This window comes from Marmota flaviventris, chromosome 11 (genome assembly GCF_047511675.1).
Source record: "Marmota flaviventris isolate mMarFla1 chromosome 11, mMarFla1.hap1, whole genome shotgun sequence".
In the NCBI taxonomy this organism is placed as follows: domain Eukaryota; kingdom Metazoa; phylum Chordata; class Mammalia; order Rodentia; family Sciuridae; genus Marmota; species Marmota flaviventris.
Genome location: NC_092508.1, coordinates 37,385,811 through 37,406,934, shown reverse-complemented (window position 1 = coordinate 37,406,934; position 21,124 = coordinate 37,385,811). Strand labels below are relative to the sequence as shown.

At 36.8% G+C, this 21,124-nt stretch overlaps 1 protein-coding gene across 1 annotated transcript in view; it reads left to right on the top strand.

The window, feature by feature from the left end:
- Positions 1-337: 337 nt before the first annotated feature.
- The window catches only part of Plcl1 (phospholipase C like 1 (inactive)), a 339,038-nt gene continuing 318,251 nt past the window's right edge, over positions 338-21,124 (top strand). The window contains exon 1 of the mRNA XM_027924999.2: positions 338-1,070. Coding sequence (XP_027780800.2) covers positions 747-1,070 — 324 coding nt within the window. The 5' untranslated portion in view covers positions 338-746. The remainder of the gene's footprint in view (positions 1,071-21,124) is intronic.

Genomic DNA, 21,124 nt, shown 5'->3' with positions numbered 1-21,124 from the left:
TCCTTTCCTCGCTTCCACCACCCATAACCCCCGGATTTTGTTTCATCTTAAAACTGGTTTCCTACATCTTCAACTTCCTAAAATGTACACTGAGCGCCCGCGGGTGAGTACACGCGCGCGCGCAGTCTTGCTGGAGTATACGAGCCCCGCAGGGCCGGCTCGCAGCTACAGAACACATTCCATTCTTTGCGCTCGGGCACACCCCTCCGCAGTGAGGATTGGTCGGGCCAAACTCCCCTTGGCAAGGAAAGGCTCCTAAGAGGCCCAGACGCCTGCCAATCCCCACGGGCTGTCAAAACAAGTCTCCCTCCCTGTCACAACAGAGCGGAGTGGAGGCCGCTGCCGTTGCTGCACTTCCTGGGGCGGCTGTCCGCAGGCAGGTGGCGGGTGCGCCCGCCCGCAGTCACCCTGCTCCGGCCCCTCTTCGGCTGCTCACGTCCCAGCTCCGGAGGCCGCCTGGCTGGGCGCCCGCTTCCTTTTGTCTGGTGCAGAGAGGGCGTTTGCATCACATTTCGGATACCTTCCTCTCTTTTTCCCTCTTCTCTCTCTTCTCCCTCTCACATCATCTCCCCACCCCCGCTGCCGTTGCCTGCCGGACTGCTGACCTCCTGGACCAAAGCCCGAGGACGTCTCTGCTGGAGTGATGTTCCCTCTCCAGAAAGTTGCGGTCGTCCCTGCTGCTGCTGCTGCCCCCTCCGCCGTCTCAGGACGGTGAAACAAAGTCTAGCAGGGCTGACTCCTGGTGCATGAGTGCACCTCTGCCCAGCAGCTGGACTCTACTGCCCGGCGTGCTATCTCCTCCAGGGGAGTCAGAAACGTGCCCTGCCATGGCCGAGGGCGCGGTCAGCAAGGAGGGTCCGGCGCCGCCCGACGCTGCTGGGGGCGAAGACGACCCCCGAGTGGGCCTCGACACCGCCTCCGGAGACACCGTGGCGGTGGCCGCTGGGGGCCGGATGAGGGACCGTCGCAGCGGGGTCGCATTGCCTGGCCCCGCAGGAGCCCCAGCGGACAGCGAGGCGGGCCTCCTGGAAGCTGCACGAGCGACCCCCAGGCGCAGCAGCATCATCAAGGTAAGCGAAGCCACATCACCCCAGAGTGTGCATGGGAACGATGTGGGTTACGGACTCTGGCAGGGTGTACTACGTCCGGTGGCAACGCAGGCGCGGCATTGTTTTCTCCCACCTCCTTCACTGCCAAACCTTCCTTCCTAGTCCGGAGGTTTCCAGACTCAGCTCTTGGCCTTGAGAAGCAGAAGTGACTTTTTTACCCCCTAGACAGCGGAGAAAAAGTTCCGCTCTGCGTCTTTGCATTTTGAGCAACGCTCTCCCTCATTTTCTCTGCAAGATTCCCTTCCACCTTTAGGACTCAGAATAGATGAAGACCCACGGGATGGCTGTGCACAGCTTTCCAGCGAAAGATTAGCTTTTCCAAAGCAGCAGAGGAACGGCACAGTTTACTCTCAAATGAAAACAGACCAAAACCAACCAAAATAAAGCAAAACAACCCCCCCCCCCAAACAAACAAACAAAAAACTCTCAACACAAACGGTCCCAAAATCCCAAGAAGCCTGGACTTTCCCCGCAGGCAGGCAGAGATTTCAGTGAACGCTGCAGCGCAGTAAAGAACGATGAAATAACTCAAAAGAGTTTTGGGCTGCAAAAGGCACAACCGGAAACAATCAATCCCTAAGCTTCTTCCCCAACCCTTGTGGTTACCACCACATCCAGGAAAACGCTTCCCGACCCCCTATCCACTCCCACAGGATTTCTCTTCATTCATTTGGCAAGGAATTTGTAACCCCTTTTCCTTTCCTGTTTCTGTATTCCTTCCACTTGGGGCTTGTTTCCTTTGCTTGAGGTTTCATCCTCTGGGTGCATGACTTTGGAGTAAGAATATTGGTACAGGCTCTGGCAAAGGGTCTTAGTGTAAATGCATGTTAGTATGTGCATGTGAGATTAAATTGATTTTTGGTAGAGCAGCCAGTAAGAATGAATGAATATATATTCATATATATATTATATATAAATAAATAATATTTCTTTCTCACTCTTTCACACACACATACACACACACACACACACACACACACACACCCAACACACCAGTGATGGCGGTGAAATACCAACTGGAACTACTTACTGTTCAACTTACTGAATGACTGCATCTGCTAATGACATTCACGATGCTTCTTCAGGTTTAAGCTGGGAAGCCGCTGCATAATACATGTCTTTTTCCTATGCTACTAGTGCTAGTGCCAGTCTATGCTCCCACAGTATATCCACCTAGCTCCAAGTCTGGTTTGGGTTTTTTCCCAACATGGACACCAGGAAATTTGAAACCAACTAGGAGATTTACATATTAGAAGTAGTGTGTGTGTGTGTGTGTGGGGGGGTGGTGGTGGGTGGTAACTGCAAATAATTCATAATATTTTTTGTTATTTTGTGGCTTTTGAATAATGTAAAAAGGAATATACCCTTCTGGGTGTGAATTTAGATAAAAGGGAAATGATCACTTTTTTAAACATACAAGTCAAAAAGCATATTGTTTTGAGGCTCAAAAAAATCACAGGGAATGGGTACATTTTGGATTCTAAGATATTACATGTGGATCTATGTGCATGTGAAAATAATTACCTCAAGATATTTTAAAATACATAAATGCTAAAAAGCAGTGGAATATAATGTAAAAAGTAGAAGTATTGTAGTATACAGAATATGCAAACTTTTTTGGTAGCTCTGCCAGTGAGCAACATCCCTTGTCTTTTTTATTTTTAAATTTAAGACAGGGTCTCACTAAGTTGCTGAGGGTTTTGCTAAATTGCCCAGGCTACCCTTGAACTTGCAATCATAGATGTGTACCACTGTGTTGCACAAGAATGATGAGAATATTCAAATTTTTTAAAATTTTTTTCTTAGTTGTAGTTGGACATGATACCTTTATTTATTTATTTAATTTATTTTTAGAAGTAGTTGGACACAATACCTTTATTTTATTTATTTATTTTTATGTGGTGCTGAAGATCAAACTGAGAGACTGGTGCGTGCGAGGCCAGTGCTCCACTGCTGAGCCACAACCCCAGCCCCTCCGAGAATATTCAAATTCTTGCAACTAAGTTTGCCACTTTTAAATTACACTATGCTGGTTTATATTCTCAGAAGGGGTGTTGCTGAGTAATGGTGCCTCTTGTTTTGAAGTTTCTTTTTGTGTCAAAAAAGGAAGGAGACAGCCAAGTATCATCTCAATCTTTTTCCTATTTAATAGTAAATTAAATAAAAATTTGGTAAATGGTCTTTAAAATTAAAGATAATGCAAAATGAAGTGAATTATTTAAAATTTGATTTAACTGAAAAAGTAATATATATATATATATGTGATTTTTAAAAATCAAATGTTGCAAAGGAGTGTGAAGGGAAGACTTTCAGCCGTTCCACACTCCCACTTCCATAGTCCACTCTCATAGCTGTTAACACTTTCTTAAGTAGCCTTCCAAAATATTCCATACACATATAAGCATATGTATCTATGTATATCTGAGATAAACTGTATAAGCTCCTGATTTATTCAATAAAATTTGGCTAGTTTTATAGGCCTAAGGGCTTTAAATCTGCTTCAGACATTTTCAGTGCCTAGAGGATTGTCTAAGGTCATTGTGATGAGCAAATTAATATTTAAGGATGATCTGGTGGGTCTTTGGTGGGCAACAGTCATTTGGATCTTTTCCCTAGAGGTATTCATTCCCTACCAGGGGGGATAGGGGTAGGTGTGCTCTGTTCCTGTCTCTTTGAGATCAAGAACATTTTTGTTGACATCCTGAATCTGCTGTCCCACAGTTTGTTCACTTTAGCATCGTAAAATGAGAATTTCTAAAAATGTATAGACCACATAAGAAATATATCGTACATATTCTATATTGAGAGAAAATACATTATTCAGTTTACCAAGAGTTCTTTTTATTTGGTATTGAAATACACAAAAATAAAGGCCTTAGAATATTTTATATGAAAAATTATTAAATATGGACATAAATAGCTGTGATACAATAATAATTGATATGCATAATTATACCTATGAGCAATGGAAAAGTTATAAATCATCAAATATCAAATATTTCAGCTTAATTTAGGGCATTGTTTCTATTTTAATGGTATTCTCTCAACTTGAATATTAGATACATCAGAATAGTGCATTCCTCTATCCTACCAAAAAACAGACTGTCTTGTATATTAATAAAAGAAATGTTTGTAGTAAATTTGCCCTTCCTAATTTGAAAACATGTGTGAAGTTGAGAAAACAATTTCCTTCTGAATTGATTTAAACAATGACAACATTTATCTGCACATATCTTTGGGAAGTCTTTCTACTATCATTGTATTTCTTCCTCTATGTTCCTAGTCCAAGGTTTTAAAAATTTTAATATAAGAATTAAACTAGCTTCTCTTTAATCCATCTATTTTTTTCTGTGATTATTTTCAACTGCAATGATTTTGATAAATGCAGCATTTTTTTGGTAAGTGCATTGAAATATGCCACAATAATTCAATTGAATCCATTTAAATTTCTTCTTGACATATGGTTTATAATAACAAGCTAGGAGCATACTTATAGGTAATATCGAACAGGTACACTTTTGCATTTGAATATATTTCTAATTAAGAAATCAGACAATTTTAGGTATCTAGTACTTGATATCAACCTTAAAATATTTAACATTTTAGGTTTTAGTTAATACCTCTGTAATGTTCTGGAAATAGGAAAGTAGTGAATCTTATTTCTTATACCAGATGGTTGGTACCAAGATACATACATGTTTATGAAGTAGCAGTTGGTTTTCCTTTCAGTATCTGTAACATATTGATGAGTTCTGCATTCCTCTATTTCCTTTTGATTCTATTTAAGTATGAATTATCTAGTCAGAGAAGAGTAGAAATTGTCATTTGGATTTCAAGGACATGGGTGTATGAGATGAAGATAAAGTTTTGAGAATGAGGTCTTGTAAAGCATCTAAAGTAATGATCAGCTTTGGTGTAGTTCACGCCTCATTACTGCCTTATTATGACCAGGCTTCCTATATCTGGGTTTTTGAACTGCAGCCTCGAAGATAGGCCTTGGGTACCAGTTGACTCATAACAAAGTTATGATTCTCCTTAAGGGGCAAGGGGAATAGAATTCACTCACATTAAGTACTGCCTACTATTAGTCAGGTGCTAAACTAGGAGCTTTCATATGTTTCATTCTTAATCCCCACAACAAGTCCTTTAATGTAGAGGAGGCACAGAGAGCTACTGATAAAATGTGGAGTCAGGATTCAAAGAGCCATGTTAACTCCAGAGCTTGTGCTCCTATGCTGGTTCCACATGCAGGAAATTCACAATCTATCAACACTTTTAAGTTAGAAGCAACCTGAATACACAAGAGCATGGCCAAAGAATCTGAATCTTGGGTCCCAAAGCTTGTGGGGTAAATTATCCTTTCTCCACCTCCTCTCCCCAGTTCAGAACATCTGGAGCTTATTGACTCAGGAAAGGGATTGCAACCTTTCCTGTTTTTGGCCATTTTGTTAGGCCTGTGCTGTTTTTGAATTTGGCAGGTGGGGCTCTCTCCTGTCATTATACAGATACACATATTGGTTTCAATATATGAATCTCATACCTGTTGTTTTACACCAGATCCACTTCCCTCAAGTCCCTGCAGACAATAGGATTTGGAAAGGGTTGTCTTCTCTTTTTGAATGATACACAGAAGGAACAAATACCTGGGACATTGAATATGTATTGTTTTAGGGGAGTGAGAAAATAAGGGATTTTTAGTTGTTGCTCTAAAAGCAGTTTTTTTTTAGGGGGGGGTTTACTGGAATTGAACTCAGGCACTTGACCACTGAGCCACATCATGTTTCACCTCAGAAGTGTTTGCTTGTCTTTGTAGTGACTTTCTTATATGACTTCTTTTTATTTTCTTTATTATTATTATTATTATTATTATTTTTTGTTGGTACTAGGGGTTGAACCAGGGATGCTTTACCAGAGAGTTACATCCCCAGTCCTTTTTATTTTTTATTTTCAGACAGGCTCTGCTAAGTTGCTGAGGGTCTGACTAAGGTTGCTGAGTCTGGCCTTGAATTTGTGATTCTTCTGCCTCAGCTTCTGGAGTCATGAGATTATGGGTGTATACCACTGTGCCTGGCCTTATGTGACTACTTATAGCACTTCTCAAGAGACTTAGAAGATAAAGAGCTTTGTAATACTTGATGAAAGGTTTTAGAATTGCTGGTTCATTAGTGTTTGTTAATACTATTAGAATTTATACCATTTGTTTTCCTTTTTGGAAAAAAGTATAAGTCAATTACATAGCCCTTGAGGGGTTAAACACACATGTGACTACTACTGAATAGTTATCTCCACCTTTCCCTTTTCACAATGGAGAAAACAGGCAATTAAATTTTGTACAGTAAAATGTCAATTGAACATTTGTTGCTAAATAATACCTCAGGCACAGCAGAGCATTATGAAAAGACATCAGGAGACAGCTGACTCTTCCTTGGTGCTACTGAACAAGCAATCCATTACTTGCTTCGGGCAATGCCAGGGCAACTGAGTGAGCATTGACCTAGGAGTAGCCCACAGAAAAAGTTGAACCATCCTTCCTGCTCCCTTAGTCACTTCTATTCAACTTTAACACAGTGAATGGAAAAATAATCCCATGTTCAGGAGTAGTGTTCATAGAGACACATTACATTGTACATTAAAAAAGTATCCAACTTTAAATGACTAGACAGAAGTAAGAGACAGGAATAAAGTGACTTTTTGAATTTGCTTTTAGGATCTCAGCACCAGTAAATGAGCCACTGGTTATAAGATGGGGAGAGAGGTAATAAGTCAACAAATCTTATATAGTGAAATCTGTGAATTCTGCAAAGTTACATATTTTTTTATAATATAAAATAGGTTTATCTGTAGTTTTGTCAAATTTTATTTAATTCTGTATCCTAGTTCATTTCTGTATGCAAGTTCTTACAATAGGATACAACAGAGTTTATTATAATTAATGATTATTTTAGACTGATAATAACAATTAGGACCAAGAGCCAATTTTCTATAACTACAACATTCTGTCTTGTTTGAAGTATTGGCCAATATATTGTATTGCAGCTAACATTGATAGCAACAAAATCATAGTATGACGAAGCATTGGAATAGTGTCTTCAATTTAAAATTGGATTTGATTAGTAGTTTTATTTGTAACATCTTATGTGGGTGTGTTTAAAAGAGATATTATCTAGTTCATTTTTAACAGTACCATTTTAACTCACCTCATTTGTAATCAGTCTAGCATTACTTTGAGAAAAGTAGGATTTCATGGTGAGTAGAAAAGAACCATTATTATGTTATTATTATCACTCCAGGAAGAACAATTTTGAAAACAATACAATCCATCCAAAACAAAAACAACATAAAAGCTGAACTATTTCAGTAAATGTGTTTAGTTTCCCAATATTTCTCAGTTTGTATTTGTAAATTTATGAAAGCACATAACTATTATTAGCAAGGATATCGTGTTTATCTTTAATCATACAACTTTGTATTCAGAATCTCAAAATACCCTTGAAAGATAATATCTGCTTTACTCATTCTTTCATGCTGACCTTTTTCAAGAGTTTTTTTAAAAGATGCTAAATCTGGAAGAAGCACAGATGAAGTCCAGGCAGTATGCACAAGTTGGCAAGCTTGTATTATTTGTATGGCACAATATCCTAGTTAGAAGTGGTGAGATTGTGATGCTACTGAGGGTTTGGGGAATTAGAGGTATTCAAATTCAGAACACTTTCCCTATGCGACATACATGTTTAAGAAGGCAAATGAGACAAAAGGACACTTTACAGTTAGCTGGAACCAACATTACAATGTAGAACTCTGGGAACCTGGACCTGACCATGTTGTAGGCACTTTTCTCTGAGGTCTAAGTGACTTCAAACCAAAGCATGACAAATTTCCTGTGTGCCTAAAGCCCATACTCTCTTTCCCATATATGACAGCTGCTAATGAGGGTGATCAGAGGCATATAGCCAAAGGCAGAGAGTCAGAGATGTGGTCAGCAGGGAGCCTCCTTTGTCTCAGGCTGAGTCAGAGTCAGGCTCAGGAAAAGGGCATCTGTGTTAAAGAGTGACCTTTCCTGTTCCTTTTCAGTTTCCCCTGATTTTTGGGTTGAGGAGGATTGAAAGGGGACTACCATGTGCACCCAGACCTCTTTCTCCTTTGAAAGCTTCAACTCATAAAACAGTCCAGTCAACAACCTTGAACTTGGGATTTCTTAATCATTGATCATGATTAATTTTTGGATTGGGGTTATGGGTGTGGGTTTGGGTCAAGGAATGGAGCTTTGTGTTCCCCCTAGAGACTGATATCCAAGATGCACAGTCATGTTTAGCGTTTGGTGGAGTCCAGTTTTGAAATATTTTGGAATTATTGATTTCATACCACAATTAAATATTATATATTTAGAAATGCTATTAATAATTAAATGATTTTATTTTTGTTTAATATAGTAGATAAGATGCATAGTGACTTCTTGAAGAAGACTTCCTACTGAGAAATTTTCTTTATAATAATAGCAAATGTTGGGGAAGGGAGGGGGCATGGGGTTATTAATGATGGTGGAATGTGATGATCATTATTATCCAAAGTACAGGTATGAAGATATGAATTGGTGTGAATATACCTTGTATACAACCAGAGATATGAAAAATTGTGCTCTATATGTATAATAAGAATTGTAATGCATTCCGCTGTCATATATAAAAAAGAGAAAAGAAAAAAATAATAGCAAATGTTTATATAATTTGTACCCTGAGTTTGCATTGTTCAGAGCACTTCATGTGTATTAAATTATTTGATCCTCACAATAACCATATGAGATAAGTATTATTATTATTATCTTAATTTTTATGGGTGAGGAGATGTTAAGTGACTTCCCTAGGTCACATATAGCTAGTAAATGTAGATCCAGGAAATGGACACAAATTTATTTCCTCCAGAGGTTGCATTTAATCTTTATGCTATGTATCCTCTTAAATAATATCAATTTAAACCTTAGCAGGTTTAAATGAATGAAATAGCAGATTTTTAATTGTTATCTTATACAATAAATTCAGCTGAAAAATAAAAAAATATACAATTCAGAGAACAGTTTTGGGAAATTCTCTCAAGGACTATATGAATCCATTTTTCCTTCAATTTCATAGTCTTCCACACAAAATATTCATGACTTTACATTAACATTGTATTCAATTTCAGTTGGGAAGACTGGGACTTCTGCTAGTATACTCCTTGACCAATTTTAGCATGAAGCAAGTTGGATTTTGTGATCCAACTTTAGTATAAATTATACAGGGCTAAAGGCTGGTGTTGTGGCTCAGTGGTAGAGTGCTTCCCTAGCACGTGCGAGGAGCTGGGTTCAATCCTCAGCACCACATAAAAATAAATAAGTAAAATAAAGGTATTGTGTCCAACTACCACTAATAAAATACTAAAAAAATAAATAAATTATACAGGGTAAAGACAGACTATTAGTTATTACAACCTGATATGATTTGTTTTATAGTTTGATAGTTTTGTCTTCTAGCATCAATAAATCAATAAGGAGTATTTGAATTTCCAGTCCATAGAATTTACAGTTTTGTTGTTAAGTGGCAGTGGATTTGATACTATATGATTGAGTTTTGCTCTCAATTAGCTTTGGGCAGAGATAGTGCCTTACATGAGGAACTTACTAAATATTTGTTAAAAGTCTGTATGATCACTTAATTCCTTTTCTTTGATAGAAATTCAAAAATCAATTCAAACACATGTTTATGTGATGAAATTTATGTCCTTTTAGCTGCTTTATTGTATTAAAGGTAATGAATTCACTGTGCTATGCAGGGACAGAACCATGGCCAAATGGTACCCAGAAGTTTGACTGCATTATTTGGAGACTGGCCATTTGTTAAAGGTACAGTTTTCTGGTTGAGTCATTTGTATGTCAGCTTTAATTATCTAGTTGTAGTTATGTTAAATTATTGAAAGGATGTATCTCTCCCTTCCCTCCTTCTATTGCAGCATTTGTACTATAAAGTATTTGATTACAATCTCTTAAAGTGTTTTTTTTTTGTGGGGGCAGATAGGTTTCTCTCAAATATATGAAACTTCAAAAAATATTTTTCTAATACTTTCTCATGTGTGTTTAGTTACTATATGATCAAGCTAGTGTTTAAAATTAATTAATTAATTAATTGTAACTAGTTATATATGACAGCAGAATGCATTTTGATTAATTGTACACAATTGCAGCAAAACATTTCATTTCTCTGGGTGTACACAATGTAACATTGTATCATATGTACAGTCATATATGTACCTAGGGTAATGATATCCATCTCATCCCACCATCTTTCCTGCCCCCTCAAGCTCGTTTTGTGATAAATGCAGTGATGTTTGCTAGACATTGGAAATCAGAAGCCACAACAACAGTTAGCCTTTGGTTTCTGACTTTGCGTCCTACATCTGGGATGGTAGTTTTTATCAAAAGAAATGTTCATTAGGAAAACAACTGCATGGGCTGTGAGAAGTCACACTTAGAAATGTTAATAGCTAAGTTTGACTAGAAGCTGGAAGGGAAGAAGAAGGATCAAGGTGTTCTAAAGACGGATGGAATCAAAGGGCACCGTATTTGTAAGTGGGCTGAGTACATGACTCAACAATGTCTCTTTACCGTTCTCTTGTCAATTCTGCTGAAGCTATACATTTTGGAATTAATTGTTTTGGATTTTGATTTTTCTGGAGAGCCTATTAACTAATAAACACTTCACATCTTAACATGCTTAACAGTAATTTCTGGACACAAAGTTCTTTGAATCTGGCCACTCCTAGGAAAGATTGAGGGAGAATTGGTCTGGGTAGGAATTGGTAGGAATGCTTTGCTATTTTTCTAGCCCAAGGAAATTCTTCATGGCTACACCCTCAGCATGACAGGTTCATCAACACAGAGAAATGCTTTCTGAAAAACAAGTCATCTTAGAAGTTGGTGTAATGGGATGAAGATAGTTATAATGCTAGAATTAACCTCCAAAACTTAAGACAAAAGGCTGTGAATATTCAGGGGACCATGAACTCTTATGTCCAGCCCTTTTTCTTCCTGACCCCATCTTACTGAGAGGCAGCCTTCACTATTTTTCTAGTTCACATCTTTTCCCCCAGGCTAAATAAAAAGAGAACTGGAAGAGAGAAGGTAGCCTTGGTGGTGAGGTGTGGTTCCTGAAAAGAGCCTATTTCTTCTATTTAATTCCTTGAGGGGGAAAAACTATCATGATCTTTTCAGTTGTTTAGAGTGAAATAACCCAAGATATGATTCTTGAGTGTAAGAGTGGGAAGGTAATGGTGGTGGGCATCTGACTGTCCCCTTCTTCTCCGTTTTCTACCTTTACCTTTAAGCTGGGAGGAATGCTCATTTCTTCTAAGTTACTGGACTATGAGAGCCCTTGATACTGTTCTGTATATGGGGAAAAGGGACACTGTAGAAGATGGCTGGGCCTCTTGCTGTTGCCCTATCCCGAAAGGCCTCACAAATGAAAGAACTCTAGTAGCAAAAGACTGGGGCAGGGGCTGGTGAAGAGTTGAAAAAGTCATTGTCCACAGTACATTTCTAGCACCAGGATGATGAATGTGCAGAGAAGAAAGGTTCTTTGGGGGAACAGGCAACCCAGAGAGAGTCAGCTTTTAGATGTTTGCCTTACACAGAAAGCCAATAGTCTGTTCAGGGTTAACCTGAGGAGCAGAGAAAGTCAATCCAGTGTGGCCTACAACATCCCTATGGGGTCCATCCTCTAGGGAGACCTTGGCCTTGGACTCTCCTATTCCTCCTCCATTCCAACCCCAGAAGGAAAGGGCTGGGGGAAGAAAAAATGAGAAGTGGGTACCCCACCCCTAATACCATCCACTACAATCACCATTCTAGTTTACTCTGGAGACCATGAGGTAGAGAAGAGGACCTGGAACCAAACATGAGATTCAAGTTTTAGAGTGGACAGGACTAAGGGTGTTTTTTTTTTTGTTTTTGCTTTTGTTTTTGTTTTTTGGTACCAGGGATTGAATCCAGGGGAGCCTCAACCATTGAGCCACATACCCAGCCCTTTTGTAAAAATTTAAGATAGGGTCTCCCTAAGTTGCTTAGGGACTTGCTAAGTTGCTGGGACTGGCTTTGAACATGTGATCCTCCTGCCTCAGCCTCCTAAACTGCAGGACTTAAGTTTTTAAGAACTTGAAAGAGTCCTTCTAATGACTGAAACATGGAATCTGAGTGAACTGTTGGTTATAACTGTAGTATACGAGGGCAAAGAGAACCTAAGATGGGAACTTGGGTAAAAAATAATACTTACATGTTTATTCCCCAATATCTTGAGACTGTTTAATTATCCAGTTAAATTATTATAGAATTGGAGAGCTGGATGGTAGCTTAGAGATCATTCTCTATTTTTATCCCCTCATTGTACTAAGCATGGCTGTCTACCATCTCTCTCACTCTTCAAAAGACTTATTAAATTAGATTATTTGTGATAATTAAATAAATTAGAATTATTTATGGATAATTACCATAAATAGATTGTGGAGATTTGTGTTAGGCATTCCATGTTACAGAATGATAATAGACACTGATCTTGACAATGTCAATTCTTCAAAATTGCCTGGCAGTATGTAGCTATCATTATCCTTTATAGCTTACAGATGAAGTCAAAGCTGGGCGAGGTAAACTTGCTCCAAGACTATGGAGAACACAGATATTTACTCCTTTTTTTCTATCCTGCAAAAACCTTCAACCCTGATACCTCAAATTCCCCCAAACCAGACAATGATTTCAAATTTATTGATCTGACTGGAATGGAACTGGGCAGAAAACAAAGTTAAAGTGGTTTAAACTTGCACTTTTCTGCTATAAAAGCATTATTGAGCTAGGTGCCTATAGGTTATTTAAATTGGAAGTTACAGGGATCTAGGAAATAACAATGGGTTTGAAGGAATTGTTTTGATACAACTCCTAGATTAGGGATTTGGGCTTCTTATTCTTGAAAGTTTACATGTCAGAAAACCCAAGTATTAATTTCTTGTTGCTGCTATAACAAATTGCTGCAAACTTAGTGGCTTAAAGCAACACATGTTTATTTTACGGTTCTAAAGTTATTATTGTGGCAATGTAAGATATTAAAACAAAAATAAAACTCATAGTTTCCTTAGTTCTGCTTATAGCAAAATGTAATTCCCATGTAAGCTCACATCATAGAGAATCATTTGCTATTTGGTTTCATGAAATAAGACCAACTTGTGGAATGTTTTCCATTGTATAAAGATTATTAAAAGCCAAAAGCAAAAAACAGCATTCTCCACTGACATTAGAGAATGTCAACTGAGAATGTAATGGGCTTAGTGGCATTAAATAAGATAAAAAGCTGAAATCATAATTTAAAAATCATTGGATGCAGATATTATGTATTTATATGAAAGGAAAACTCTACACAGGATATTTTTACTAGTCTAAAATTCTTCACAAAAAATCCAGAGAAAACCGAAATGTGATTTAAGTTCTTTGTTATGACTAATATCTTATTATCTTTTTAAAAAATCTGCTTTTTAATAATATGGTATAAAAACATTGCTTTGAATTTTTATAGACATAAAAGCTTAACTGTGTTTGAGTATGTCTTAAATCTTTCTGTATCTTACTAATAGCTTAAATTTTGATATTTAGTTTTTACAATTGAAAATGGCTTTCACATTTACAGATCAAGTCGATGATTTAAGTAGGTTAGTTGTCTTATTCCTACAAGGACCTTGGAGTTGTGACCCATGAGGAACTGACTTTGTTTCTTGAGATACTTCTTTTCTTCTGTTACTTGGGTCTTTTCCAAGCTTTCAGGAAGTGTACTGTTGGTGGTGGTACCCAAACCTCCAAAGTATTGTTTGCTATAGATGGTTGGCTTGATCTATATCTGAATTTAAAATTTCAATATAAAATATTTGTTAAAGGTGGAATTTAAGGAAGTTATTTTGTTTCTTTGATAGGACTGTCTGACTACCACCACATCTCCCTTCTACCTCTAGAAAGGGGGACAAAGAAAGTAGAGAACAAGTAGCCTTCTTTTAAGGAAGTGATCTATAAGTTGCAAATGCCGCCTTTGTCAGATTCCAGTGGCCCATTAGTTATATGGCCATACCCAGCTGCAGAGGCTGGGAAAAGTGGCATCTACATAGGTGGTCATATGTATTCTACTAAAAATATATATCAGCTAAAGAGTAAGATATTCTTATTAGTAAAATGAAGAAGAGAAGTTTTTATTGAGGTTAAAAGAATAACTATGGGATACAGTCTTAACCTACATAATGAGTCAAAGTATTTTGTCATATGAGGGAGTTGAACATTACTCTTTTGTTTTTGGGTTCACAATGTTTGATCTGGTTAGCATAATTGACCAGAACATGGCTCACATGCTATTAGATCTTGTTTCAAAATTATATTGTGTAATTATGGACTGTACTTTTTATCCTGACTTGCAAATGTATGCAATTGGTGAATCACAGAGAAACCCCAGAACAAGAACAATATAGGATGTTACTACTGTGTGTCACACATTGTGTGGAAGAATCTCTTCCACACACAATTCTCTTAGGAGAGCCTTTGGAGGTTGCTTCACAATTAACCACACTAGGGGAGGAACCCCTCTAGCTGCGTGGAATTGGCTTTCAGTCAGCTGGGAGTTCTCTCATAAGGGACACAATTCTGTTTTCAGGTTGCATTTGTTGTCTGAAAAAACTCTCATGTTGAGCACAAGTCATTTTTCTCTGACACATTCTTAGTTGGTCCTAGTTCTACCTTCAGGAGCTGTAAAGAGTAAGTTCAGTTCTCACATGACAATGTTTGATATATTTGAAGGGGGTTACATGGGTGTTTCCTTCCATACTCCCATAATATAATCCCTGACATTTGTTGAGTGTTTGCCATGTTCCAGACACTGTTCTAAGCACTTTATATGTATTTACTCATCTAATTTGCACTAGTTTTATGAAGCAAAGACTCTCCAACCCATTTTATTGATGAGGAAATTTGGGCACAGACAGTTTAAGTAACTCCCAGGTTACCCAGTAAGTTAGTGGCATGTTGACTTTTCAGTGTCTCATTTAATATTTTGTCCCTAGACCACAATGGTTGCTATGCTAGATGCACTGTGGTCCACTGAAGTAGACTGTCTTAACATCCCTTTTTCTGGTTCCTATATTTCTATGAAAGTAACCATCAGGAAAATATTTCCTTCTGGAAAAAGTAAATCTTGATAGAAGTTCAATAAAGTAGTATTTGTATAGAAGAGACTATGCTTCTAAATTTGATAGGATCTGATGGGCTTCTTTGATCTGGCTGTTGAGTTAATTTTAATATGATGCATAAGGCCATGGTACTTTTCTTCAATAGGGAAGTAATTGTCCAGAGAATAGTTAAGAAAGATTTTCTTAACTATGGGAAACAATCTGAGGTAAATTAGGGATTAGATGAATGTCTAGAAGTTTCTAGAATTATTAGGTGCTAAATCCAAAAGGTGGAATAGAACTGCTGTTAAAGGTCTTAGAATTGGATAACCAGAAGTGGAATCCTGATTGTCTCTAGCTGGGTAGGCTATTTAATCTCTTTGACCCTCAGCTTTCATCATTGTAGCTGGCCTTACCTCATGGGGTGCTTGGGAGGATTAAATAAGAGAATTTATGTAGAGTACTTTGCTAAGCAGTTGGCACTTGGTAAACAATCAATAAATGTTAATTATTATTATTTGGAAATACAAAAAAATAAAATCTGGAAAATCTGAGAGTTCTTTTGAAGGAAGAATTATCAGTACTTTTCAGAAATAAGAAGCAATCAAGAACTGAAAATAGTTCTAAAGATTTTGATCATGGAGAGTTTTGACTAGAATAGTATCTTTGAGACATGGAACAAAACTGGACTTTTAATTGTTAGATATAATCTGACTGGGTTGTGATGGCCCTTTGCTGATCTGATAGGCAAACTTTACTGTCTGCTCATGGTCTTTGAAGTTGTAGGTATTGATCACCAATGGTTTTCCTGTGATTTATTGCAGCATTACAAAGAAAATTACCAGAAAACTTGATTTGAGTTGATATATCCAGTAGTTATTAAAAAAGAAAGCTTTCCATTTCTTCCAAAAAAACTCTGTATATCAATCAGCAATATTTGTAATTGTTATTCTCTGTTCCTTCTTGACAATTATATAATTTTTACTAGTGATTCAACTTTATTTAAAGGTGGTTTCAACTTCCTCAAATGTAGAGTAAAAGAAGTACATATGAATTTATTCTCGTTTTACTTATTTTGACAAATGATTTTATGTACTTATACATTTGGCATTTTTCTGTGTTCAACTCTGATCATCCTCTTGTCTCAAGTTTCATCTTAATGAATAGTATATAATGAAATTTTAGAAAAGTGCCTCAAATTCCCACCTGGCATTAACACTTAAAATTAGTAAAAGCATCTAGTAGAATAGCCTCCTCATTTACTTAGCTGAATCAATTTTACCTTTTCAACTGCATCTTTAAATTTTGCTTTTTACTGAACAAAAGACCTCTTCCAGCTATTGACTTTAGACTCCTTTTTCTGAAATGAATTGCGCTCATTTTGGTAAAGTTTGTGGTTGCAAATGAAAACTTAAGTATTAAAAAAATCATGTCTGACTCAGACTCAGGTTTTCAACTTGTTTAAGATTCTATTTTCCTTGTTAGATTGTAAAGTCCATAACAGCCAGAACTCTTAAAAATGTTTGGTTTTGTGGTTCTTTCAAGGACAGAGTACAATTCTGTAAAGGCCTGGGGCCTTAAATAAATAATGACCAATTTTAAGAAGCAAACCATAAAATTGGCAGATATTACTAACTTAATTATGAATAATAATATAATTAAGGGGGAATGCTGTCTACTTTTTTCTGCAGATGTTTCAAGCAAGGCTGCTGAGAATCTGAGGTGCTTTGTTTTCTTAAGTACTTCTACCTGCTCCCCTTCCCTCCAAAGTGAACCATGTTAAATCATTTTCTTTCACTTTCCTGAAAGGATCCTTGCTCTAAGTTAATGCAGTGTGCTATTGGCAGGCTCACTTTACTTAATAGGAACTTAAATCTTTGGGAGATATGTTGGACAGGCACAAGGACACAGACTTGAAAATTTGATCTGGGATCCTGAAATCTCATCTTTGTTATGTACTAACTGTGCTTTAAAAACTTTCATTGGTAAAGTGGGAATTTAATGCCTGCTGTGCAAGCTTGCTGTAATGCTTGGAGGTAAAGAATGTAATATATCTGTAGAGAAGAATGTTATATATATTTTAGGCTGTATCTGAAAAAGGGAGGATTTATAATCCACTTACCTCTCAGCTTCTCAAATAAAATGCTGCCCATTGGCTAGTAATGGAAAACCTAAAATTCTATAAAAATACTTTATGCCTGGGTTTATATACTTACCCAGTAGTGGTGACCAATATTTTCTCCTGGGTATCTTCTCATTCAGGCTTACAGTAGTGTACTAGTGTTATGAGAACCAGTTTTATTGGCTACCACTATCTCTTTTTTTTTTTTTAAATGTATTGGTGCATATTAATTACACAGAAGAGTGGGTTTCACTATGGCATATTTGTACATGGACATATATAAGTTGATCAGTTTAATTCCCCAGTTACCACCTCCCTCTTTCCTTTTTTCCCTCCCTCTCCCTGGTCTCTTTCCTCTATTTGCTTACCTTTCTCCTTTCATGAAATCCCCATTTTTTTTCTCTCTTGCTTTTATATAGAAGTGAAAATTTATGACACTTATCTTTTTGAGTCTGGCTTATTTTGCTTAACATGATGCTCTCCAGTTCCATCCATTTTCCTGCAAATGGCATAAATTCATTCTTTTTTATGGCTGGATAAAACTCTGTTGTCGATATAAGACCATATTTTTTTTTATTCATTCATCTGTTGACAGATACATAGGCTGGTTCCATAACTTAGGCATTGTGAATTGTGCTGCTAATAAATATGGGAATGTATGTATTTCTAGAGTATATTGTCATTAACTCTAGACAGGTGCTGAGAAATGGTATAGTTGGGTCATATGATATTCTGTTTTTAGTTTTTTGAAGAACATCCATACTGATTTCTATAGTAACTGTACTGATTTACATTTCAACCAAAAGTGTATAAGAGTTCATTTTTCCTGAATGCTGGCCACCATATTGTTATTTGTGTTCTTGATGATTGGTATTCTGAATGGAGTGAGATAGAATCTCAGTGTTTTTTTTTTTTTTTTTTTAAAGAATTTCTTTTTTTAGTTGTAGATGTACACAATACCTTTATTTTGTTTATTTATTTATTAATTTTTATGTGGTACTGAGGATTGAACCCAGGGCCTCACGCATGCTAGGCAAGCACTCTTCCGCTGAGCTACAATCCCAGTCCCTCAGTGTTGTTTTGATTTTCATTTCTAAGGGGCTATATCTAACATTATTTGTCTATGTGTTTACCATATTGATATTCCTGTATGTAAAGGGTGAAGAGAACAAAGTAAACATCTGTTAAAAGTCTAATTTTAGTTTCCTTCCAACCATATCCTGAATATCATTTACCTTTCCTGACAGAAATATAATCTGAAAGTTATTTTATAGGAATTCTCACCTACTATTTTAAATTACTACTTTCTCTTAATAAACAACCTATAACATATATTCAGTCAAATTACCTTTCAGTTATCTTAAGATTCCTGTCCTGTAGTAACCTAAATTAATGTTTGTGAAGATGGGTCATATATGGCCTCCACGCCTTGTCATCTACCTGCACTTCATCCTGTGAGATACAATTAAAATGAAAACAAAATGTTAACTCTTAGGTAATTATATATAAAGGAATTTCTTACTTATTATAGATGTCAACTCATTCAAATATTGAAAATTGAGTTGATAGACCATAATATATATGTCAGGGTGAGGAAGAATGTGGGCCTAGTCTCTTGTTATTCAATGTCTCATATTAAATCTTTAAATATATGCTTAATATCTCTATTGTGGAGCCAAGGCCATTGCAGTTTGGCGCAACTAACAGCCTTTTTGGCAGCATTAATCATTTTTTTTTCATTCAGTAATGCATTTGGCAAAGTTGCTTTTAATGACCGATTTACTCATTCATCTGTTCATTGATACTTCTAATATTTGTGACAAGACTGTTTTGCAATATAGAGAGTCAAAAGTGAGACAGACATATTCTATGCCCAATGTATTAAAACTATAATTCCAGTTAGAGAATAGGTGCCATAAAAGTGGGAGCACCAAGGTAAGTGCTTAAAAATGTTTTGTTTTTTTTTTTGAATGAATGAATATACTCAGACCTGTATAACAATTTGTTGGGTATTTCCAAGTCCCTGTGTTTTTCCTCTTTCAGTGTTCTTCAACTCATCAATAGCACCACCATCTCCCCCCATTCCACCATTGCTAGAAAACTGGATGTCATGTTTGCTGCTTCTTCTCTCTCCTATCACATCTTATCTATCACCAGCTCTTGGTTTTGCCTTCTGCATAGTTCTCATTGCTACTGTTGTTGAGGGTACTTCCATGCTTGGTCCCTATAACCAAGCATCTTCCTAACTGGTGTTCTGCTTCCAAACACCTTCTTTTCTTAATCCATTCTCCAGAATAACAGCTAATGCATTGTTTCTACATGGCAGCTATAATTTCATCATTTTCCTGCTTAAATTTTTTAATTTTTTTGGATTAAACCCAGATATGCTTAACTATTGAGAACATCCCCAGCCCTTTTGTTATTTTAATTTGAGACAGAGTCTTACTAAGTTGCCCAGAGTCTTGCTAAATTGGTGAGTCTGGCTTTGAACTTGTGATCCTCCTGCCTTAGCCTCCTGAATTGCTGCGATTATAGGCATGAGCTACTGTGCCCAGCCTCTGCTTTAAACTTTTTGATGACTTCTTACTGCCCTAGGACTAGAGCACAAATTCCTTTACATGGTTCAGAAAGCCCTGTGCAGTACAGGCCCTGCTTATCTTTACAGCTCCAGCTCCTACCACTTGGTATCTGTCACATTTCATTCTGTGTGATGACACTGTACGGAGGGTAGAGCTGCTGAACATGTGTTATCTTCTGATTTTTCTCAAAATGCCTTCTCAGAAAGTTTGAAAAACATGTTTTAGGAGCATTACATATGGGAGGTTGGAACGGAGAGAAGCTCAGAGCTGATAAGAAGATATGTTATAATCTAGGTTCTGGCAACTAACTGGATACTAGGATAGATTTTAAAAAGTTATTCAATCTATTACACTTTTGAAAAATATTTTTTTTGGGTTGCTTATGAAAAATAATTCAGTATAGCACATAAAAAGGACTTTGTTGGACATTAAATTTATTGTTTCCTGAGATTATGTTTTAGTCTAGAAAAGTCACCAGATACTTACTCTTCAAGATTTACATTGTTTTCCAACCTTCCCCCAGTGGTCATGGCACTGTTGTTAGGTGTTTAGTTGGCTACAGAATTTCCTTAAATTGTGATTTTTAGTCAATGGAATATGATGACTCATAGGGAATGTAACTGTTTGCTGCTTTGGCTTTTTGATCTTATCTTTTCATGGTTAAAAGTCTGTGTTTCTTACAGATTATCAAGTGTGGTTTTTTTATAAAGGAGGAAATTGAATTTTGTTAACTTTTTTGTGTCTAATGTAATGATGATAAATATTATTAATTTGAGGTTGAATCATTTAAGTTATGCTTTTCAAATAAAGAAAGAAAAGTTTGTCACCACTGTTTTGCTATTGTATTATTCTAATGGGTTTGCAAATCCATTTTCATTAGCTTGATATGAACAGATCTTTTGAAAGTAATCAGAATTCACTGATGTTCATATTGACTATGTTTTATTTATTTATCTATTATCCATTTGTAAGAGATTGGTTGGTTCATCTTACAACTGTTGTCAAATTGCTTTTCAGCAGTGTTAATGCTACATAGAGTACTTCCTTATATTAATGAAATATTTTGATGATCAAAATTATCTTTGAGTTTAAAATTTAAGTTT